The sequence below is a fragment of the Dipodomys spectabilis genome, unplaced genomic scaffold, assembly GCF_019054845.1.
Source record: "Dipodomys spectabilis isolate Male_0828 unplaced genomic scaffold, ASM1905484v1 ptg000127l, whole genome shotgun sequence".
Classification (NCBI taxonomy): Eukaryota; Metazoa; Chordata; class Mammalia; order Rodentia; family Heteromyidae; genus Dipodomys; species Dipodomys spectabilis.
The window spans coordinates 3,542,011-3,559,009 of record NW_024870804.1 but is presented as its reverse complement, the minus strand read 5'-3'; the positions used below and the strand labels follow the sequence as shown (position 1 = coordinate 3,559,009).

The window sequence follows — 16,999 nt, the reverse complement described above, 5'->3', positions numbered from 1 at the left end:
GTTTTTGTATCATCTCCTCTCTGACCACCAACCTCCACCACAGAAACCCATTTAAAAGGACAGGTTTTAGTGGTCCTTCCATTTGATCAGCTGAGCGGTAATTTTCATGCTTTGCCGGAGCAAAGAAACACACACACACACACACACACACACACACACACACAGAGTCTTCCCCTGATAACAGTATTTAATTTCCTTTCAAACCACCCCAGGATCCCATCCTGAGTCCTCAGACCAGACTTCCTAGGTCTGGGAATTAGTGCAGGACATAAGCCTGGTGGATGCGACTGCTCCATAGGCCTGGAGATAGGAAGAAGATCCCCAGATGGGCCGAGCAGGGGGGAAGCAGACAAACAATGATGTTCTTTGTTTGGAATCCTTGGAATAAGGAAGCCTTTCCCATTGAGTGATGGCATGGAGGATGTGAGCCTCAAGCTACAATGGCCGTTTGCTGTCATCAGGGAAGAAGCCTTCAAGGAATAAGGCCAAAAGCAAAGAGAGCTGAGCTGAGACAGAGCAGAGCAAATTCAGACCAATAACATCATTCGGTGCCCTGGATCTGGCTGTTCCTGAAGATACATAACTTCCACACTTCTTCATTATGGGAGCCCATAAGGTCCCTCTTCATACTTCAGTCCCTTTGAGCTACATTTCCAGTCACTTGCCAACCAGAAGATGATGTGGGCAGATTGACAGATCTGAGATCAAGTGAGCTATCCGTGAGCTCCCAAGAGTTAAGTTCTGTAGTCAGAGAGTATTTTGAGAGGATCTGGCCACCATGGGGCTGAGGATGGACCCCAAGCAGATTCTGGTCAGCACGCAGGACAACGCTCATGGGTCACTTCAGGATCCGGATGCTCATTTTTTGTTCAATGTTCATTTTCTCCAAGGACTGGGGAGAGATAGATGTGGTTGACACAGGAGGCTCAGATCTCAATCCTCTAACCTTCCGGCCTCTTTCCCAGGGCCCTGCCTACTCCCTAGGACTCCAAGAGGCCCTGGTGACAACTATTTTTCTGCCCTCTTCCTCCCTCCCTCCCTCCCTCCCTTCCTTCCTTCCTTCCTTCCTTCCTTCCTCTCTTCCTTCTTTCCTTCTTTCTTTCCCCAAGGGCCTGAGCATTGTCCCTGAGCTCCTGTTTGCTCAAGGCTAGTACTCTACTACTTGGTCCACAGCTCTACTTCTGGCTTGTTGGTGGTTAACTGAAGACAGGAGCTCATGGAGTTTGCTGCCTGGGCTGGCTTCAAACTGTGATTCTCAGATCTCAGCCTCCTGAGTAGCTAGGATTACAGGCGCACCTGCAATCACAGGCCCCAGCTGCCCTTTTTCTTTGAACCTTACTTCCCTGTCCATCAGTCCCAAAGACAGCTGATGTGAATTTGCCATTCCCCAGGGACATTCCAACCTTAGTGAATTCCAGGAAGGACACAGCCCCATCCCCGTCTTCATCGGCCTCCTGTACTGTGCGGTCTGTGATGCTCTCCAATTGTTCCTCTGTCACCTGGACTCCAACCATCAGCCGAAGAACCTGGGAGGTGAAAGAAGAGACCGCGGTAAGCCAAGCAGGATCATGAGTTCGAAACCTGCCTGGTGTGAGACCCTTTCTCAAAAACAAAATAGAGGGTGGGAGCCATGGCTCAAGTAATTGAGCAGCACTAGGTTCACTCCCCAGCACCATAAAAGGGAATGAGGAACAAACCACAATGAATAAGTGAAAAAGCTACTCTCTCAAGACAAGGTGCCAGTGGCTCACACCTGTCATCCTAGCTACTCAGGAGACTGAGATCCAAGGATCCTAGTTTGAAGCCAGCCTCGGCAAGAACATCCATGAAACTTTGATCTCTAATTAACCAGCAAAAAGCTGAGCTATGGCTCAAGTAGTAAAGTGCCAACCTTGAGCAAGCAAAATTGCAAACTGAGTTCAAAACCCAGTAGAGGTGCACGTATACACATACACACACATATACAAACACACACATACACACACACACACACACACACATATACAAGCACACTGCTCTCCCATCCTTCAAGCCTTTCCTATAGCTATTAGCAATTTTATGGCATTCTATAGCAGGTTTTCACCCGGTCTCATTCACCTCCTAGCTAATCCCCTGCTTCTGCACCATCCAACTTCCCTTGAGCCCCTCTCTTCAACAATAAATCTGCCCCAACTCACAACAGCAACCTTACAACCTGCCCTCCATACATCCTCCACCTCCCAGACCAGATCCAAGGAGCCATCTCCACCTTCACCCACGCACCCCATTTCTCAGCTGACACCACCAGCCCCTGGGAGCTGGCATGGCCCTCTGTGGTCAGATCACACCTCATCCTAGGCAAAATCCCTGACCTCTTCCCCCATCCCTGCCAAGTCTATGCTGTCCCCAAAGATGTCTTCCTGAAGCATGGATACTGTTCTAAGTGGCGCCATCTTGGCATCTTGGTGGATGATGGGGACTTTACCCAAACTCTAGAGGCCAAATCCACTTCCCCACCCCACCCCCAGAGAGGCACCTGAACTCCTAGAAGCAGATGGGGCAGGGACTTGGACAGTAGGTTCCAAGACGTGTCAGACTTGTGCCACGAAGTAGGGAGTTTGAACTCTCCAGCTCCCTGTGACCCTGCCCCCTAACCATGACCCTCCTTAGACCTCTTGACCTCTGCTGTGATTTCGCCAGGGCCTCCTGTCTCCTGACTCTCCTCAGGTCACTCCATTAGAGTTGATCTGGTTTGTTGAGATGGAATGTCTTCTCTTTCTTCACTCTCCTACCCTCCTGGCTCAGTTTCCTAACACTATTAAGTACAAGACCTTGGGACATGAGTCAGCTACTACTAGTAGGGAGCTTACTAATAAACACTCCTGACTGGACCTCTCAAAAGGTGGGTTCTCTGTATCTCCCAATCTAATTCCCCCACATCTCATTTCCACTGACACAACCCCCCCAATCTCCCAGCAAACCCACACTGGGCCACACCCATCGCCCCCCCCCCCGCGGTTCCTTCTGCCTCCCTCCTCCCTCCACCCACCCCTACCCCCCCTCTCCCAGCCCTTCTTCAAAGCCCACTCCCAAGCAGTGCCTCTGGCCCTGGAATCCCCCCCCCCCACCCCTACGAACCTGTAGCATCTCCTGTCTGGAGATCTTCCCATCTCCATCCAAGTCATAGAGCTGGAAGGCAACTGGGAAGAGAATGGAGGGGGGAAAGGTGAGTCTGCTCAGCCCCTCCCAGCGTTGGCAGGGTCACCAGGGGAGGTTGGAGGCCCCCACCTGGGAGCGTCTCTTCTGAGTGGTGAGGGGGCAGGTGTGCCCACCCCCCCACACACACACCCCACACACACTACTCCAACTCACACCGTAGTTTGTTCATCCTGCTGTTGAGAGGCTCGGGTTGCTTGGGATCTCGGGTTCCTGGGTCCTCGTTCTCTATCGGGCGAAAATGAGCGAGGACCCTGACAAAGCCCGGGAAATCCACGCACTGGCTCCTGCGGGCAGGGGGAGGAGACAGTGGTCCCTTGCCTCCATCCCTACTCCCGACTCCCCACTCCCTGGGGGTGGGGGGGGGAGGCCTCACCCGTGGGGGAAGAAGCTGTCGATGATGCGATCCCCGAGGGGGTTCACCGCCAGCGCCCCGATCTGCTGGAGATCCATGCGGCTGTAAAGACCAAGTTGGAAAGGGGTCTGGCAAAGGCAGGAATGGAGTTGGGCAGACGGGTGGGAGGACCAGCGGCTCCCCCTCACCTCAGGTAGCCTTTCTTGTTCCTGTCCAGGGCTCGAAACCGGTGGTAGAGACGGAGCAGGCTGGCCTGAGAGACTATGGGAGGGAATGAGGGACGCGGCCCCCTCCGTGGAAGACGCGCGCACCACCCCACCCCCAGATTATGGGGGTCCCCCATGCCTCCCCCTGCACGGACGCAGCTGATGGGGCTGGGATCGGCATGGGGAAGATCTAAATTTGAGACCAGGGTGGTTCCCACAGCCCTCCCCCCCCAGAAAGCCAGCGAGCCAAAGTGCAGCCCCCCATCGCCAAACAACCCCCCCCAAAAACCCCAGATCCTCCCTGAACTAGGACTCCCATGACCTGTGAAGTCACCCCACTCCAGCCCGTCCCACGCGGGCCTCTGCGATCCATCGCAGACACCCAGGAGGGGGGTCCGGCCCCGGGGAGGGGGGTGCGGCGCAGATCGGGATGTGCAGACCCATCCACCCGGCCAGCGCGCGTGCCCGGGGCTCCGCGCGGCGCCCGCCGCCTCCCGTTCCCGGCCCCGAGGACTCACAGCCGGTGTCCCGCCGGATGTCATCCACGTCGGGGATGACGGCGACGTGGGAGCTGCGCGTCCCCATGGTGGAGCCGGAGTCCGGTGCCCCGCGCCTCTCTGCGCCCCGCTGCGCCCCGCGCTCCTCTGCGCCCCGCGCTCCTCTGCGCCCCGCGCGCCCCGCGCCCGGCCAGGGAACCCAGGCGCGGCCACCCCGTGACCCCGGGGCCGAAGGACGCCGGCCGGCCTGGAGAGCAGCCAGGCTGCAGAACCCCGGCGTTCCGCGCCTCCCACCTGCGACCCGGCGGGGAGCGAACAATGCCCGAGGCCGCAGGCCACCGCGGGGCGGGCACGAACAACGGGCTGTTTGAGCCCTGAGACTGGAGACCGGCTGGGGAGGAGCTGGGCGAGGCCCGGGCACCGCCCCTCTCTCCCCCCCCCCCCCCAACTCCTCCTCCTGGGCCCCAGATCTCCAAGTCCTGCTGGGAAGCGAAGAGAGACGTTTGTCCCCGTCTGCTGCGCTCTCCTCTGGGCAGGCCCGGGACTGGGTTGGGGCTGAGGGCCACCCGGAGAGGGGCCTTCTGGATTTGGAGGACTTACCCTGGAATCCAGGTACACCAAGTCAGTCTAGCTTCGTTTCTCTACCTGTTGGTGGATCTGTCTACATAGTTCTGTTGTATAACTGAGCCAAGGCTTACAATCCAGACTGATCAAAAAAAATCCAGATTCCTAGTTTTCCCAGGGACTAGGGATGTGGCTCCGTGGTACAGTACTTGTCTACCGTAGAAAAGTGTGTAGCCACGCACCTGTGGCTCACACCTGTTACCATAGCTACTAAGGAGGCTGAGATCTGAGGATCATGGTTTGAAGCCGGCAGGAAAGTCCGTGAGACTCTTATCTCCAATTAATCACAGAAAAAGCCCAAAGTGGAGCTGTGGCTCAAGTGGTAGAGCACTAGCCTTGGGCAAAAAGAAGCTCAGGGACAGTGCCCAAACCCAGAGTTCAAGCCCCAGGACCAGCAAAAACAAAAAACAAAACAAAAAAACTCCAGAACGCACAACCTCCCCCCCCCCCCCCCCCCCCCGCCCACACACACACACAAAGCACGTATATCTATGGAGAAGTAAGGGGGGGGGGGAAGCAGCTCATTACAAGGGTTCACATTTGCTCTAGAGAGGAGGGGGCTAGAGACACGGTCTATTCACCAACCCAAGGCAGTGGTTTCCTTCAGATGGGTCTTGAAAATATTGATTTACAAAGTGCTTGCTTCTCTTTCAGATACCCCAAAGATGAAGCAACAGGCATACTCAGTTTGATTCCTGTCAGGCACCCAAGGAATCAGACCATGTAGGAAATCCATCCTCCTTGCTGACACCCAGCCATGACTCCTGTGCATGATAAAAACTGTACCCTTACCCCTTGTGTGTGTGTGTGTGTGTGTGTGTGTGTGTGTGTGTGTGTGTGCCAGTACTGGGTTTGAACTCAGCATCTCACATTCTCACTAGTCTTTTCTACTCAAGGTTGTTGCTCTACCACTTGAGCCACAACTCCACTTTGGCTTCTTGGTGGCTAACTGGAGATGAGTCACACACTTTAATACCTAGACTGGCTTCAAACTGGGAGCCTCAGATCTCAGCCTCCTGGGTAGCTAGGATTGCAGGCTTGGGCCACTGGTGGTGTCCCTCTACCTTCTTTTTATTTTTTTTTGGGGGGGGTCCAGTCGTGGGGCCTGAACTCTGGGCCTGGGCGCTGTCCCTCAGCTCTTCAGCTCAAGGCTAGCGCTCTACCACTTGAGCAACAGCGCCACTTCCGGCTTTTTTGTTTTTTGTTTTTGCTTATGTGGTGCTGAGGAATCGAACCCAGGGCCTCAGGCATGCAAGGCAAGCGCTCTACCACTGAGCCACCTTCCCAGCCCCTCCCTCTACCTTCTTAAACCAAAATAATTTACAGATGAAATAGATGTAAAGACAAGATAAGCCCATTCAAGCATGAAGCAAAATGTAGAAATCACAGAGAAAACACCGACTAATTTAACCATATGAAAATTAAAACCTCTATGTGTGCGCATATATATACATATATATATATATATACACACACATACTTACATATATAATCCATAGTCTCTATAAAAGGTAAAAGATTACCTGATACAAAAAATCTGGGCTAAGCCTAGCATCAATCATATTTAGGAGGCTGAGACCCAGATAACTGAAGTTCAAGGCCAACTTGAACAGAAAAGTCAAAAAAAAGAACAACTCCATATCAAAAATATCCAGAAGTCAGGTGCTCCTAGCTACTCAGGAGGCTGAGATTTGAGGTTCAAAGCCAGTCTAATCAGGAAAGTCCAAGAGACTCTTATCTCCAGAAAATGGGAAGTTGAGCTGTGGCTCAAAGTGCTAGAGTGCTAGCTAGCTTTGAGGGAAATTGCATAGGGATAGCGCCCTAGCACGGAGTTCAAGTCTCACAACCAACCATTAACTAATCTACTCCAGCAACAATAAAGCTCAGAGAATGCATTCCTGAGTATAGAAATCTCGAGACCTACTAGCCTCCCTTTAGGTCCACCTCCCAAGACAAGACAATCGCTTTGGAGAATAAACTTCCAACACACAAACTTTGGATTACATTTCCAACACACCTTCAAAACATAACTGTAGACATCCATCAACACTGAAAAGACCCCCTACTCACCCACCCACCTGTGTGGCCAAATGGGGGTCTTCCACTCACCCTCAGGATAGGGAGGGCAGGACTATCTGTGATTGACAAGCCTTTGGACAGGGAGGGGCAATTCCTGAAAGTGACTCCTTTTTTTTTTTTTTTTAACCAAAGGGAAAAGTACTCTCCTGGGCAGATTAAACAACAGATGTCTGCCAGAGACAGCCAGTAATAAAATAATAGAGTGGCACTTCCAAGCAGGGGGCATGTGACAGGAAGCAGAAGGCATGTAAGGAACAGCACTTAGGCAGGCCACTACGGAAGAAGCCAGTAGGCTTCAAGGATGCCTTTCCCTGGGGCCTGAACCTCTAAAAGCTGCTGTTTCCAGCTTCTGTAAACTGCACCCAGTAGGGAGGGGTTAGAGGAGCTTTGCTGCTTGATTAGAAATATATAACATAGCCAGGCACCTGAAGCTCACACCTGTAATCCTAGCTACTCAAGAGACTGAGATCTGAGGCTCCTGCAGCAAAATCAGCCAGGAAAAAAACGTCTCTGAGACTCTTAACTCCAGCAAAAAGCCAGAAGTGGAAGTGTGGTTCAAGTGGTAGAGCACCAGTCTTGATTAAAAAAAAAAAAACAACTAAAGGACAGCATAAGGTCTTGAGTTCAAGCTCCATTACTGGTACCGAAAAACAGCAACAACAGAAAAAAGAGGGAATCGATAACACAACACAAAGGGTAAAAGGACACACAGAAGAAGAAGAGCCCTTCACATCCTAATTCCCAGTCCTGGTGCCTTCCACGAATCCTGGGCTGATGTAGCCTGAGTAGCAGAGGACCAGCCTAGCAAGTAGGTGGCCCTTAGTCCCCACCCCACAGCTGCCCAAAACAACTTCAAAATCCCAACCCATTTCCCCTTCTGTCTCATTTCCAGGGCCTCATGAGACACTCGAGCAAGAAGAGCCACAGGTAAGAGAAGCATCACAAGAGATTCACCTGCACTGGGGTCATCTCCAACAGAAAAAGAAGAAAACACAGGAAGGAAATGGAACAGAAGAGAAGAATGGATGGGCAGATGGATGGAGGATGGATGGATGGATGGATGGATGGATGGATGGATGGATGGATGGATAGATGAATGGATGGAGGATGGATGGATGGATGGATGGATGGATGGATGGACAGGAGGAGTGAAGGAGGTCAGGGGAGAAAAGGAGCAGAATGGTCTCCCTCCACTGGTGGGCTGAGGTGGCAGTCCCCAACTCTGTTCCTCCCATTTCTAGCTGTCCTGTGAGACTGTGTATTCAGCAGGCATGAATGAGGAAGGGGACTAGAATGAGAGTAAGACAGACCCAGCTCCTGGAGCCCAGAGGCAGGTGAAGACACCAAAGATGAAAGGTGCACATTCATTCATGTATTCAACCATGAAGGTGGCATTCTGGAAGGTCCATTCTGGAAGGGGGTTGCGAGCAACCCCCAAAAACAGAAAGCCTACCATTTATAAGATGATGATAAGAGAGAGAGAGGAACAAGACAAAGCAGAGGAAGGGAGGGCTGGGGAGGTTTGAGATTTTAACAGAGGGATTTGTGATGCGATGACATTGAGTAAAGACTCAGAGAAGAGGAAGTAAGACAAGCAATTATCTAAGAGCATTTGAGGCAGAAAAAAAAATGTGCGTATACTACATGTGCAAAGACCCTGATGTATAAGCGCAAAGGTGGGTCTGGAGTGTATAAAGAATAGTAAGAACACATGGAAAAGAAGAATGAAGGGGTATGTGCCAAAAAATAAAGATAGGCTCAGGCAGCCCCTAGTTAGGAGATTTGTGGGTCCCTGTGAGGATTTTCATCTTTATTCACAATAAAACAGGAAGTGAGGATTTGAGGCAAAAAAAAAAAAAAGGAAGGAAGGAAAGAAAGAAAAGGAAACATGCAAGTAATCATTTTTAGAGTGTATTGGTTTCTTGTAGCTTCTGTACTAAATCACCACAATCTTAGTGGCTGAAAGCAAAGCCAATGCATCACCTTGCATGGTCTCAGTGAGCAAAGCAGACAATGTGGCCAGGAAGCTAGAGAAGAGTCTGCTTCTGGGTCTTGCCAGGCTTATAGGTGATCTGAATTCCTTGGCTTCCCTCCCTTCTGTCTTTACATCCAACATTCACACCATCCATCCTCCACCATGCATCCATCCTCTATCTCTTTGTGTGACTCCGAACACGTGATCACAGTGTGCCACACAGAAATGCTCAGAGCCCTTACCCCCAACACCATCTGCAGAGTCCTTTGGGCCAATGAGAAGCTATCATCTCAGATTTCTGGGACTAGGAATAGCGTCACCTAGTTTATAAGTTCTGCTAATGGAGACAGACTGCTGGGAGAATGTATGAGTGGGAGATCTGACCAGCCCAGGGGGGGCCAGGGGTCATCCTCACCATGTTAGAAGTGTCCACCTCCAAGGAAAGCTGTCCATCCCTGAGCCAAGTCCTACCATCAATCATCTCAGCAGTTCCTTTTGTGCCCTCCTCCTCCCTCGGCCTAGGCCAGTCCACTTCAGTCCACAGCAAGCAGACCTCCTTACACTATCCAGGAGCCTATGAGGGTGCAGAACACAGCAGAGCTGTGCCTGGATGATCCCAGATGGTACCAGGACAGACCCGGCCACCATGAAGAAGGCCCCTGGGGAGCCTGCTCACTCTCAGCACACACCCACCACTATCCAGCCATCGCTTGCTTCCACTGATAAAAAGAGTCCTTCCTTTTGTGTTTGTCTGTTGTTTGTTTGTTTTCATTTTTAATTATTTTTTTGTTGTGTTGTGGTGATTGTGGGGTTTGAACTCAGAGCCCGGATGCTGTCCCTGAGCTCTTCAGCTCAAGGCTAGTGCTCTACCACTTTGAGCCACAAGGCCACTTCCAGTTTTCTGGTGGGTTCATTAGAGATAAGAGACTCATGGACTTTCCTGCCTGGGCTGGCTTTGAACCATGATCCTCAAATCTCAGCCTCCTGAGTAAGCTAGGATTAATGGCATGAGCCACCAGTGCCCGGCTGTTGTTTGTTTTTTAAATAGCTGTACATTAAATTGTTCATAGTAGATTTTCCATACATGCACATCATGTCCACATATTTATTACTTTCCCTCCCTTCCTTCCTTGTCTCTCTCTTTTCCCTTCTTCCTCCATACTCAGTTCTTTCCTCCTCCTCCTCCTCCTTCTCTGAATAGCTATAGTCCTTCTTGCCCTGGTCCTGATCCCCATACACAAGGCCCCATGCCACCTCAACAGTACAGAATGGGAAACTCGGTCCCAACCATAGAGCCCATTCATCAGGACTGCCCCAAAGCAGAGTGCTCTTCATCAAGGCTGAGCCATTCCACCCTACACACAATCCAGCCAACCACAGACACAAGCCTGGTGTCATGTTTAACAGCACATTTCTCTCATTCTCACAGTTCTGCTGAAGATCACCAGTTTGCATTAGGAGCCAAGGGAATCTGTTAGTTCGCAGTGGTGGTGTATGCTTGTAATCCCAGCACTCAGGAAGTAGAAACAGGAGAGCTGTGAGTTCAAGGCCAGTATGAGGTTCTTAGTGAGTACAAGGACTGCATTGGGAGACACTGTCTTTAAAAAATATCCAAGATTCCAGGTGCTGATGGCTCACGCCTATAATCCTAGCTACTCAGGAAACTGAGATCTGAGGATCACAGTTCAAAGCCAGCATGGGCAGCAAAGTCCATGAGACTCTTATCTCCAGTTAATCATCAAAAAGCCAAGTGACTCAAGTGCTAGATTTCTAGCCTTGAGTAAAAGAAGCTCAGGGACAGTGAGTCAGACCCTGAGTCCAAGCCCCAGCACACATGCACACACAGACACAGACACAGACACACACACACACACACACACACACACACACCATATTCTTTACACTTGAAATTCTTTTTCCATAGGATTGCATGTGCAGGAATTTCATTGGTGGGGACAGAAACGATGGACAGGCTTTTCTAGAAGGCAAAGCTAATATTCTCAGTCCTGTGGGCTGGACCATAGCTCGAAAGTGGTTGCAAACAGTGTGTAATAAAATGGTCTTTGCTACAAAACTTTAATTTTCCAAAGGAAGTGGTCCTCATTTCCAGGACAATGGGCTGTGCTGAGGCAGGAAATTAAATTCCTAAGTCAACATGTAATCTTAAAAAAACAAGTACAAACTATGCACTGGTGGTTCATGTCTATAATCCTGACTACTCAGGAGGCTGAGATCTGAGGTCACAATTCAAAGTAGCCAGGGCAGGAAAGTCTTTGAGTCTCTTTTTTCCCCTTAACTACCAAAAAGCCCAAAGTGGAGCTATGGCTCAAGTGGTACTAGTCTTGAGCAAAAGAAGCTCAGGGACATCACCTAGGCACTGAGTTCAAGCCCCAGGACTGGCAGGGGAAAATAAGTACAATCAAAATTGCCCATTGGGAGCCAGGCACCAATGGCTTACACATGTAATCCTAGCTACTCAGGAGGATGAGATCTGAGGATCATGGTTCAAAGCCAGCCCGGGGAAGGAAAGTCCATGAGACTCTTATCTCCAATTAACCACTAGAAAACCAGAAGTGGCACAATGGCTGAAGTGGTAGAGTGCTTGCCCTGAGCTAAAGAGTTCAGGGACAGTGCCCAGGCCCAGAGTTCAAGACCCACAACTTACAAAAAAAAAAAATCCCATTGGGGTAGGAGGAGGCACTCTTCTGGGGTACAAGCTAATAATAAACATGCTGCTATGGGGTTCCAGATGTCTGATTAATGAGACATGTAATATATTTTGGTGGGTCTATCCCAGAGGCCTGCTTTCCCAGCCTTAGTAGATCTATGAATCCTCCACTTCGTGGGCTATCAAACTTCCTTTTACACTTCTTTTACACTTTTTTACACTTTACTTCCTTTTTTACTTGACACTGCAGTTGTCAGCCTCTTCCAAATTGTGTGTGTGTGAGAGAGAGAGAGAGAGAGAAAGAGAGAGAGAGAGAGAGAAAGTGTGTGTCTTGGGGCTTGAATTCAGGACCTGAGCACTGTCTCTGAGCTTTTTTACTCAAAGTGAGCTCTCTACCACTTGAGCTACACTCCACTTCTGGTTTTATTTTTTTTTAAGTAATTTATTGGAGATAAGAGTCTCACAGATTTTCTTGCCCCAGGTTGGCTTTGAACTGTGATCCTCAGATTTGAGCCTCCTGAATAGCTAGGATGGCAGGCATGAGCCATGAGTACCTAGCTCTTTTCTGAATGTTAATGTAGTAAGTACTAACAGTCAAAATTACACCTGCCAGAGTGGTAGGCGCTAGAATAGCTTTAAAGGACAGGGATGATTCAGTCACTGCTTCTGTTCTTTGAAGTAATTTATTCCATGACTTCTGTGGAAGTCACAGTGAAATCAGTTGTCTGGCCGCTGGAGTAGTCCCCAGAACCAGGCTCCTTAAGAGGAAACAAGGAGAGATGCCATTGATTGGTTATGAGTGGTTATGCCCCTTGATGCCTCCCATTTTTATTTTGTTTTGTTTTGTTTTTTGGGTCCGGTCGTGGGGCCTGAACTCTGGGCCTGGGCGCTGTCCCTCAGCTCTTCAGCTCAAGGCTAGCACTCTACCACTTGAGCCACAGTGCCACTTCTGGCCTTTTTCTTTTTGCTTATGTGGTGCTGAGGAATCGAACCCAGGGCCTCATGCATGCAAGGCAAGCGCTCTACCACTGAGCCACCTTCCCAGCCCCGATGCCTCCTATTTTTGGTAGCATCAATGTCTCTATAATTTTGTTGAAGCATGTCAGATGATTGAAGTTTAGCGAATTTATGAAAGAGAAGGTTAACAGCCAAGTAGATACCTAACAAAGCATTTGATTCTAGAATCTGAATATTCCAATTTGATCTTCAAATCTGATTTCGTTTCTAATTTAATGAAGAGAATTCTGGTGTGAAAGTCATAATTTTCATGTATCCAGCATTCCATCCTAGAACAATTCAGTGTTTCATAGCAAGTGCTTTAATATTTTTTCCTTCTTGCTAATCCATAGTTGAATTGAGTGTTTTTTCTTTCCTTTCTTTTTCTTTCTTTCTTTCTTTTTCTTTCTTTCCTTCTTTCCTTCCTTCCTTCCTTCCTTCCTTTCCTTTCTTTCTTTCTTTCTTTCTTTCTTTCTTCCTCTTCTTTTTACTTTCTTGCCAGTCCTGGGGCTCAAACTCCACCTGGGCACTGTCCCTGAGCTTTTGTGCTCAAGGCTGGCACTCTATCTCTTAGTCACAACTCCACTTCTAGAGCTGTGGCGATGAAAGTCTTACGTGCTTTCCTGCCCAGGCTGGCTTTGAACCATGATCCTCAGATCTCAGCCTCCTGGGAGGCTGGCTAGGATTACAGGCATGAGCCACCAGAACTTGGCTATCTTTTTAGAGAGTTGTTTGCAAATATTTTATTACATTTTTGTATCTATGTTCATCAAGGAAATTATTCTATATTTTTATTTTTCTGCTTTTTTTTAATAGGGTTTTGGTGTGAGGATAATTTTCACTGAATGCGCTCATAGCATTTCCCTTTCTATTTTACAGAAGTATTTGAGGGGCTGGGAAGGTGGCTCAGTGGTAGAGCACTTGCCTTGCATGCATGAGGCCCTGGGTTCGATTCCTCAGCACCACATGAGCAAAAAGAAAAAAGCCAGAAGTGGCGCTGTGGCTCAAGAGGTAGAGCACTAGCCTTGAGCTGAAGAGCTGAGGGACAGCGCCCAGGCCCAGAGTTCAGGCCCCACAATTGGACCCCCCCACCCCCCCCCAAAAAAAGAAGTATTTGAGGAGTGCTGGTGTCCGTCTCTAAAGGTTTGATAAAGTTTGGCAGTGAATATAGCCAGCAGTGAATATAGCCAGCCCTGAACCCTTTTTTGTTGGCGACTCTTAATTACAGCCCAATCTCATTGCTTGCTAATGATCTATTTAAGTGGTTTGTATCCTCTTATTTCAACTGTGATAAGTCAATGTATTTAGAAATGTATCCATTTCTGCCATGTTTTCCAGTTCATTAGTACAGATGTTTTCAAAATATTTCCAAATGCTACTCTGGATATTATGTGACTCTGACATTTCCTAATTCCTCTCTACTTTATTAATTGAGTCTTTTCCCTACCTCTTTTGCTCAATTTGACTAGGGGTTCCTCCATCTCATTTATAGTTTCAAAAAACTGACATTTTGTAACTTTTTAGTAGCCATTTCATTAATTTCTGTACTAATTATTATTTTTCTCCTCTATTACTTTTGAGTTTGGCTTCTATGTGTATATAATATGTAATTTATAGTTGTACAGCAATGTGGGTTGCTGTCATTATTTGGATAGGATGAATTGTGCTGCAATTAACATGGGTATACAGGTTCTTTCTTTTCTTTCCTTTTTTTATTTTGCCAGTCCTGGAGCTTGAACCCAGGGCCTGAGCACTGTCCCTGAGCTTCTTTTGCTTAAGGCTAGTACTCTATCACTTGAACCACAGTGCCACTTATGGCTTTTTCTGTGTATGTGGTACTGAGGAATTGAACCCAGGGCTTCATGCATGCTAGGCAAGCACTCTACCACTAAGCCACATTCCCAGCTCCCAGTTCAATTTTTGTGCTCTGATTTGAATCATAGGGTTGTTCTCTTTAGAGATTTTTTTAAGGACCCTCCATAATTACTTCCACAGTGCTTGCGCTGGCTTACGTCCCTACCAAAAGTGTGTTAGAGTTGCTTTGTCCACACATCTTTGACAGCCTGTTGTTTGTGTTCTTGATGATGACATGTGTGTGTGTGTGTGTGTGTGTGTGTGTGTGTGTGTGTGTGTGTATCCCTGGGCTTGAACTCAAGGCCTGGGCACTGTCCTTGAGCCTCTTTGTGCTCAAGGCTAGTGCTTTACCACTTGAGCAATAGCACCAGCTAGGATTACAGGAATAAGCCACCAGCACCTGGCTCTGCCATTTTATTTTTAACAAAGGAGCCAAAAACATATATTAGGGGAAAAGATATCCTCTTCAAAAAATGGCACTACGAAAATTACTTATCTACTTCCAGAAAACTGAAACTGGATCCCTAGATCTCATCCTGTACAAAAAAAAAAAAAAAAAAGTGCAAAATATAGCAGAAGCCAGGCGCTGGTGGCTCACGCCTGTAATCCTAGCTACTCAGGAGGCTGAAATCTGAGGACCGCGGTTCAAAGCCAGCCCGGGCAGGAGAGACCGTAAGACTCCTATCTCCAATAAACCACCAGAAAACCGGAAGTGGTGCTGTAGCTCAAGTGGTAGAGTGCTCGCCTTGAGCTGAAGAGCTGAGGGACAGCACCCAGGCCCAGAGTTCAAGCCCCACGACCGACAAAAAAAAAATAAAAAAAAATAAAAATAAAATATATATATAGCAGAGTTATTCACATAAGAACTGAAACTTTAAAACCACTTCAGGAAAAAGAAATATTGGAATAAACTAGAAGATCTAAGCATAAGCAATTATTTTCTCAATGGGAATATAATATAGAAATAAAAAGCAAGAATTGAAAAATGAGGCTGCATCAAATTAAAAAGCATCTCCATGCTGGGCACTGATGGCACATGCCTGCAATTCCAGCTACTCAGGAAGCTGAGCTCTGAGGTTCACTGTTCAAAGCCAGCCCAAGAAAGTCTGTGAGGCTCTTATCCCCAATTAAACATCAAAAAGCCAGAAGTGGAGTTGTGCCTCAAGTAGCACAACTCTAGCTTTAAGCAACAAAAGCTCAGGGACTGAGCCCTGGCCCTGACTTCAGGACCCAGGACCCAAGACCAAAAGCATCTGCATATCAGAGGAAATAATTAACACAATGAGAAAACAACCCATAGAATGTAAGAAAATAATTTGCCTGCTACTCACCACACACACTATTAATATTCAGAATACTGTAATCCTAATTAAGAGGCTGAGATCTAAGGATCAGAGCTTGAAGCCAGCCCAGGCAGAAAAGTCTGTGAGACTCCTATTTCCAATAAATTACTCAGAAAAAGCCAGAAGTGGCACTGTGGCTCAAGTGGTAGAGTGCTAACTTTGAGCACAAAAGGCTCAGGGACAGTGCCCAACCCGAGTTTAAGCCCTGGGTCCAGCAAAAAAACATAATTAATATTAATTTAATTAAATAAGCTCAAGTAAACACTCCAAAGGAATAAATTATCCAATTATTAAATGAGCAGATGAATTGAACCAATAGTTCTCAGAAGAAATACCATTGGTTATTTAACATAGACATAAGGAAATACAAATCAAAACTATAGTGCGATTCTCACCTCAGTCACGGTAATTATCAGGAGAATAAACAAGAAATACCAGTGAGAATGCAGGGGAATTGAACTCACAGACATTGTTGGTAGGGATGTGAACCTGAGCAACCACTTGGGAAACAAGTGTAAAGTTTCCTCAAAAAACTAAAATAAGGGGCTGGGAAGGTGGCCCAGTGGTAGAGCACTTGCCTTGCAAGCCTGAGGCCCTGGGTTCGATTCCTCAGCACCACATAAGCAAAAAGAAAAAGAAAGCCAGAAGTGGTGCTGTGACTCAAGTGGTAGAGCACTAGCCTTGAGCTGAAGAGCTGAGGGACAGCACCCAGGCCCAGAGTTCAGGCCCCATGACCGGACCCCAAAAAAATAAAATAAAATAAAATAAATTGGGTGCAGATGGCTCACGCCTGTAAACCTAGCCACTCAAGAGGCTGACATCTGAGGATCACAGTTCAAAGCCAGCCTGGACAGGAAAGGACATGGGGACTCTTATCTCCAATTAATCACAGAAAAAGCTGGAAGTGGCATTGTGGCTCTAGTGGTAGAGCACTAGCTTTGAGGGGAAAAGCGCAGGAACAGTATCCAGGCCCTGAGTTCAAGCCCCATTACCAAAAAATATTAAAGAAGCCCAAGATGAGACCTATCTTATCACCTTCTATATTTCTGTAACACCTCTCTCTTTAGTGTAAATTGATTTATAAGACAAATAACTCCATATCTATGTTTACAGCAGAACTCAGCCTAAGTGCCCAACAACTGAAGAATAGATCTACAAAGCATGGCATAGATTTCATGCGCTATTATTCAGCCATTGAGAAGAACAA

General features: G+C 48.0%; 1 protein-coding gene across 1 annotated transcript; it reads right to left on the bottom strand.

The window, feature by feature from the left end:
- Positions 1–736: 736 nt before the first annotated feature.
- On the bottom strand, positions 737–4,353 carry Chp2 (calcineurin like EF-hand protein 2). The gene is made up of 7 exons (XM_042689826.1): positions 4,275–4,353; positions 3,739–3,811; positions 3,572–3,652; positions 3,352–3,482; positions 3,118–3,179; positions 1,404–1,526; positions 737–892 (listed from the first exon to the last, which is right to left on the bottom strand). Exons 1-7 carry the CDS (start codon positions 4,339–4,341, stop codon positions 839–841), a joined length of 591 nt encoding a protein of 196 aa, XP_042545760.1. The 5' UTR covers positions 4,342–4,353; the 3' UTR covers positions 737–838.
- Positions 4,354–16,999: the final 12,646 nt, after the last annotated feature.

What these genes read in the sequence shown, in the direction of transcription:
- Chp2 (XM_042689826.1), bottom strand. Translation starts at nt 4,341, where the DNA reads ATGGGGACGCGCAGCTCCCACGTCGCCGTCATCCCCGACGTGGATGAC. An exon ending in GACAGCTTCTTCCCCCACGG is followed by an intron (nt 3,483 to 3,571) that starts GTGAGGCCTCCC and finishes CCCTGCCCGCAG; the next exon opens with GAGCCAGTGCGTGGATTTCC. An exon ending in CCAGACAGGAGATGCTACAG is followed by an intron (nt 1,527 to 3,117) that starts GTTCGTAGGGGT and finishes TTCACCTCCCAG; the next exon opens with GTTCTTCGGCTGATGGTTGG.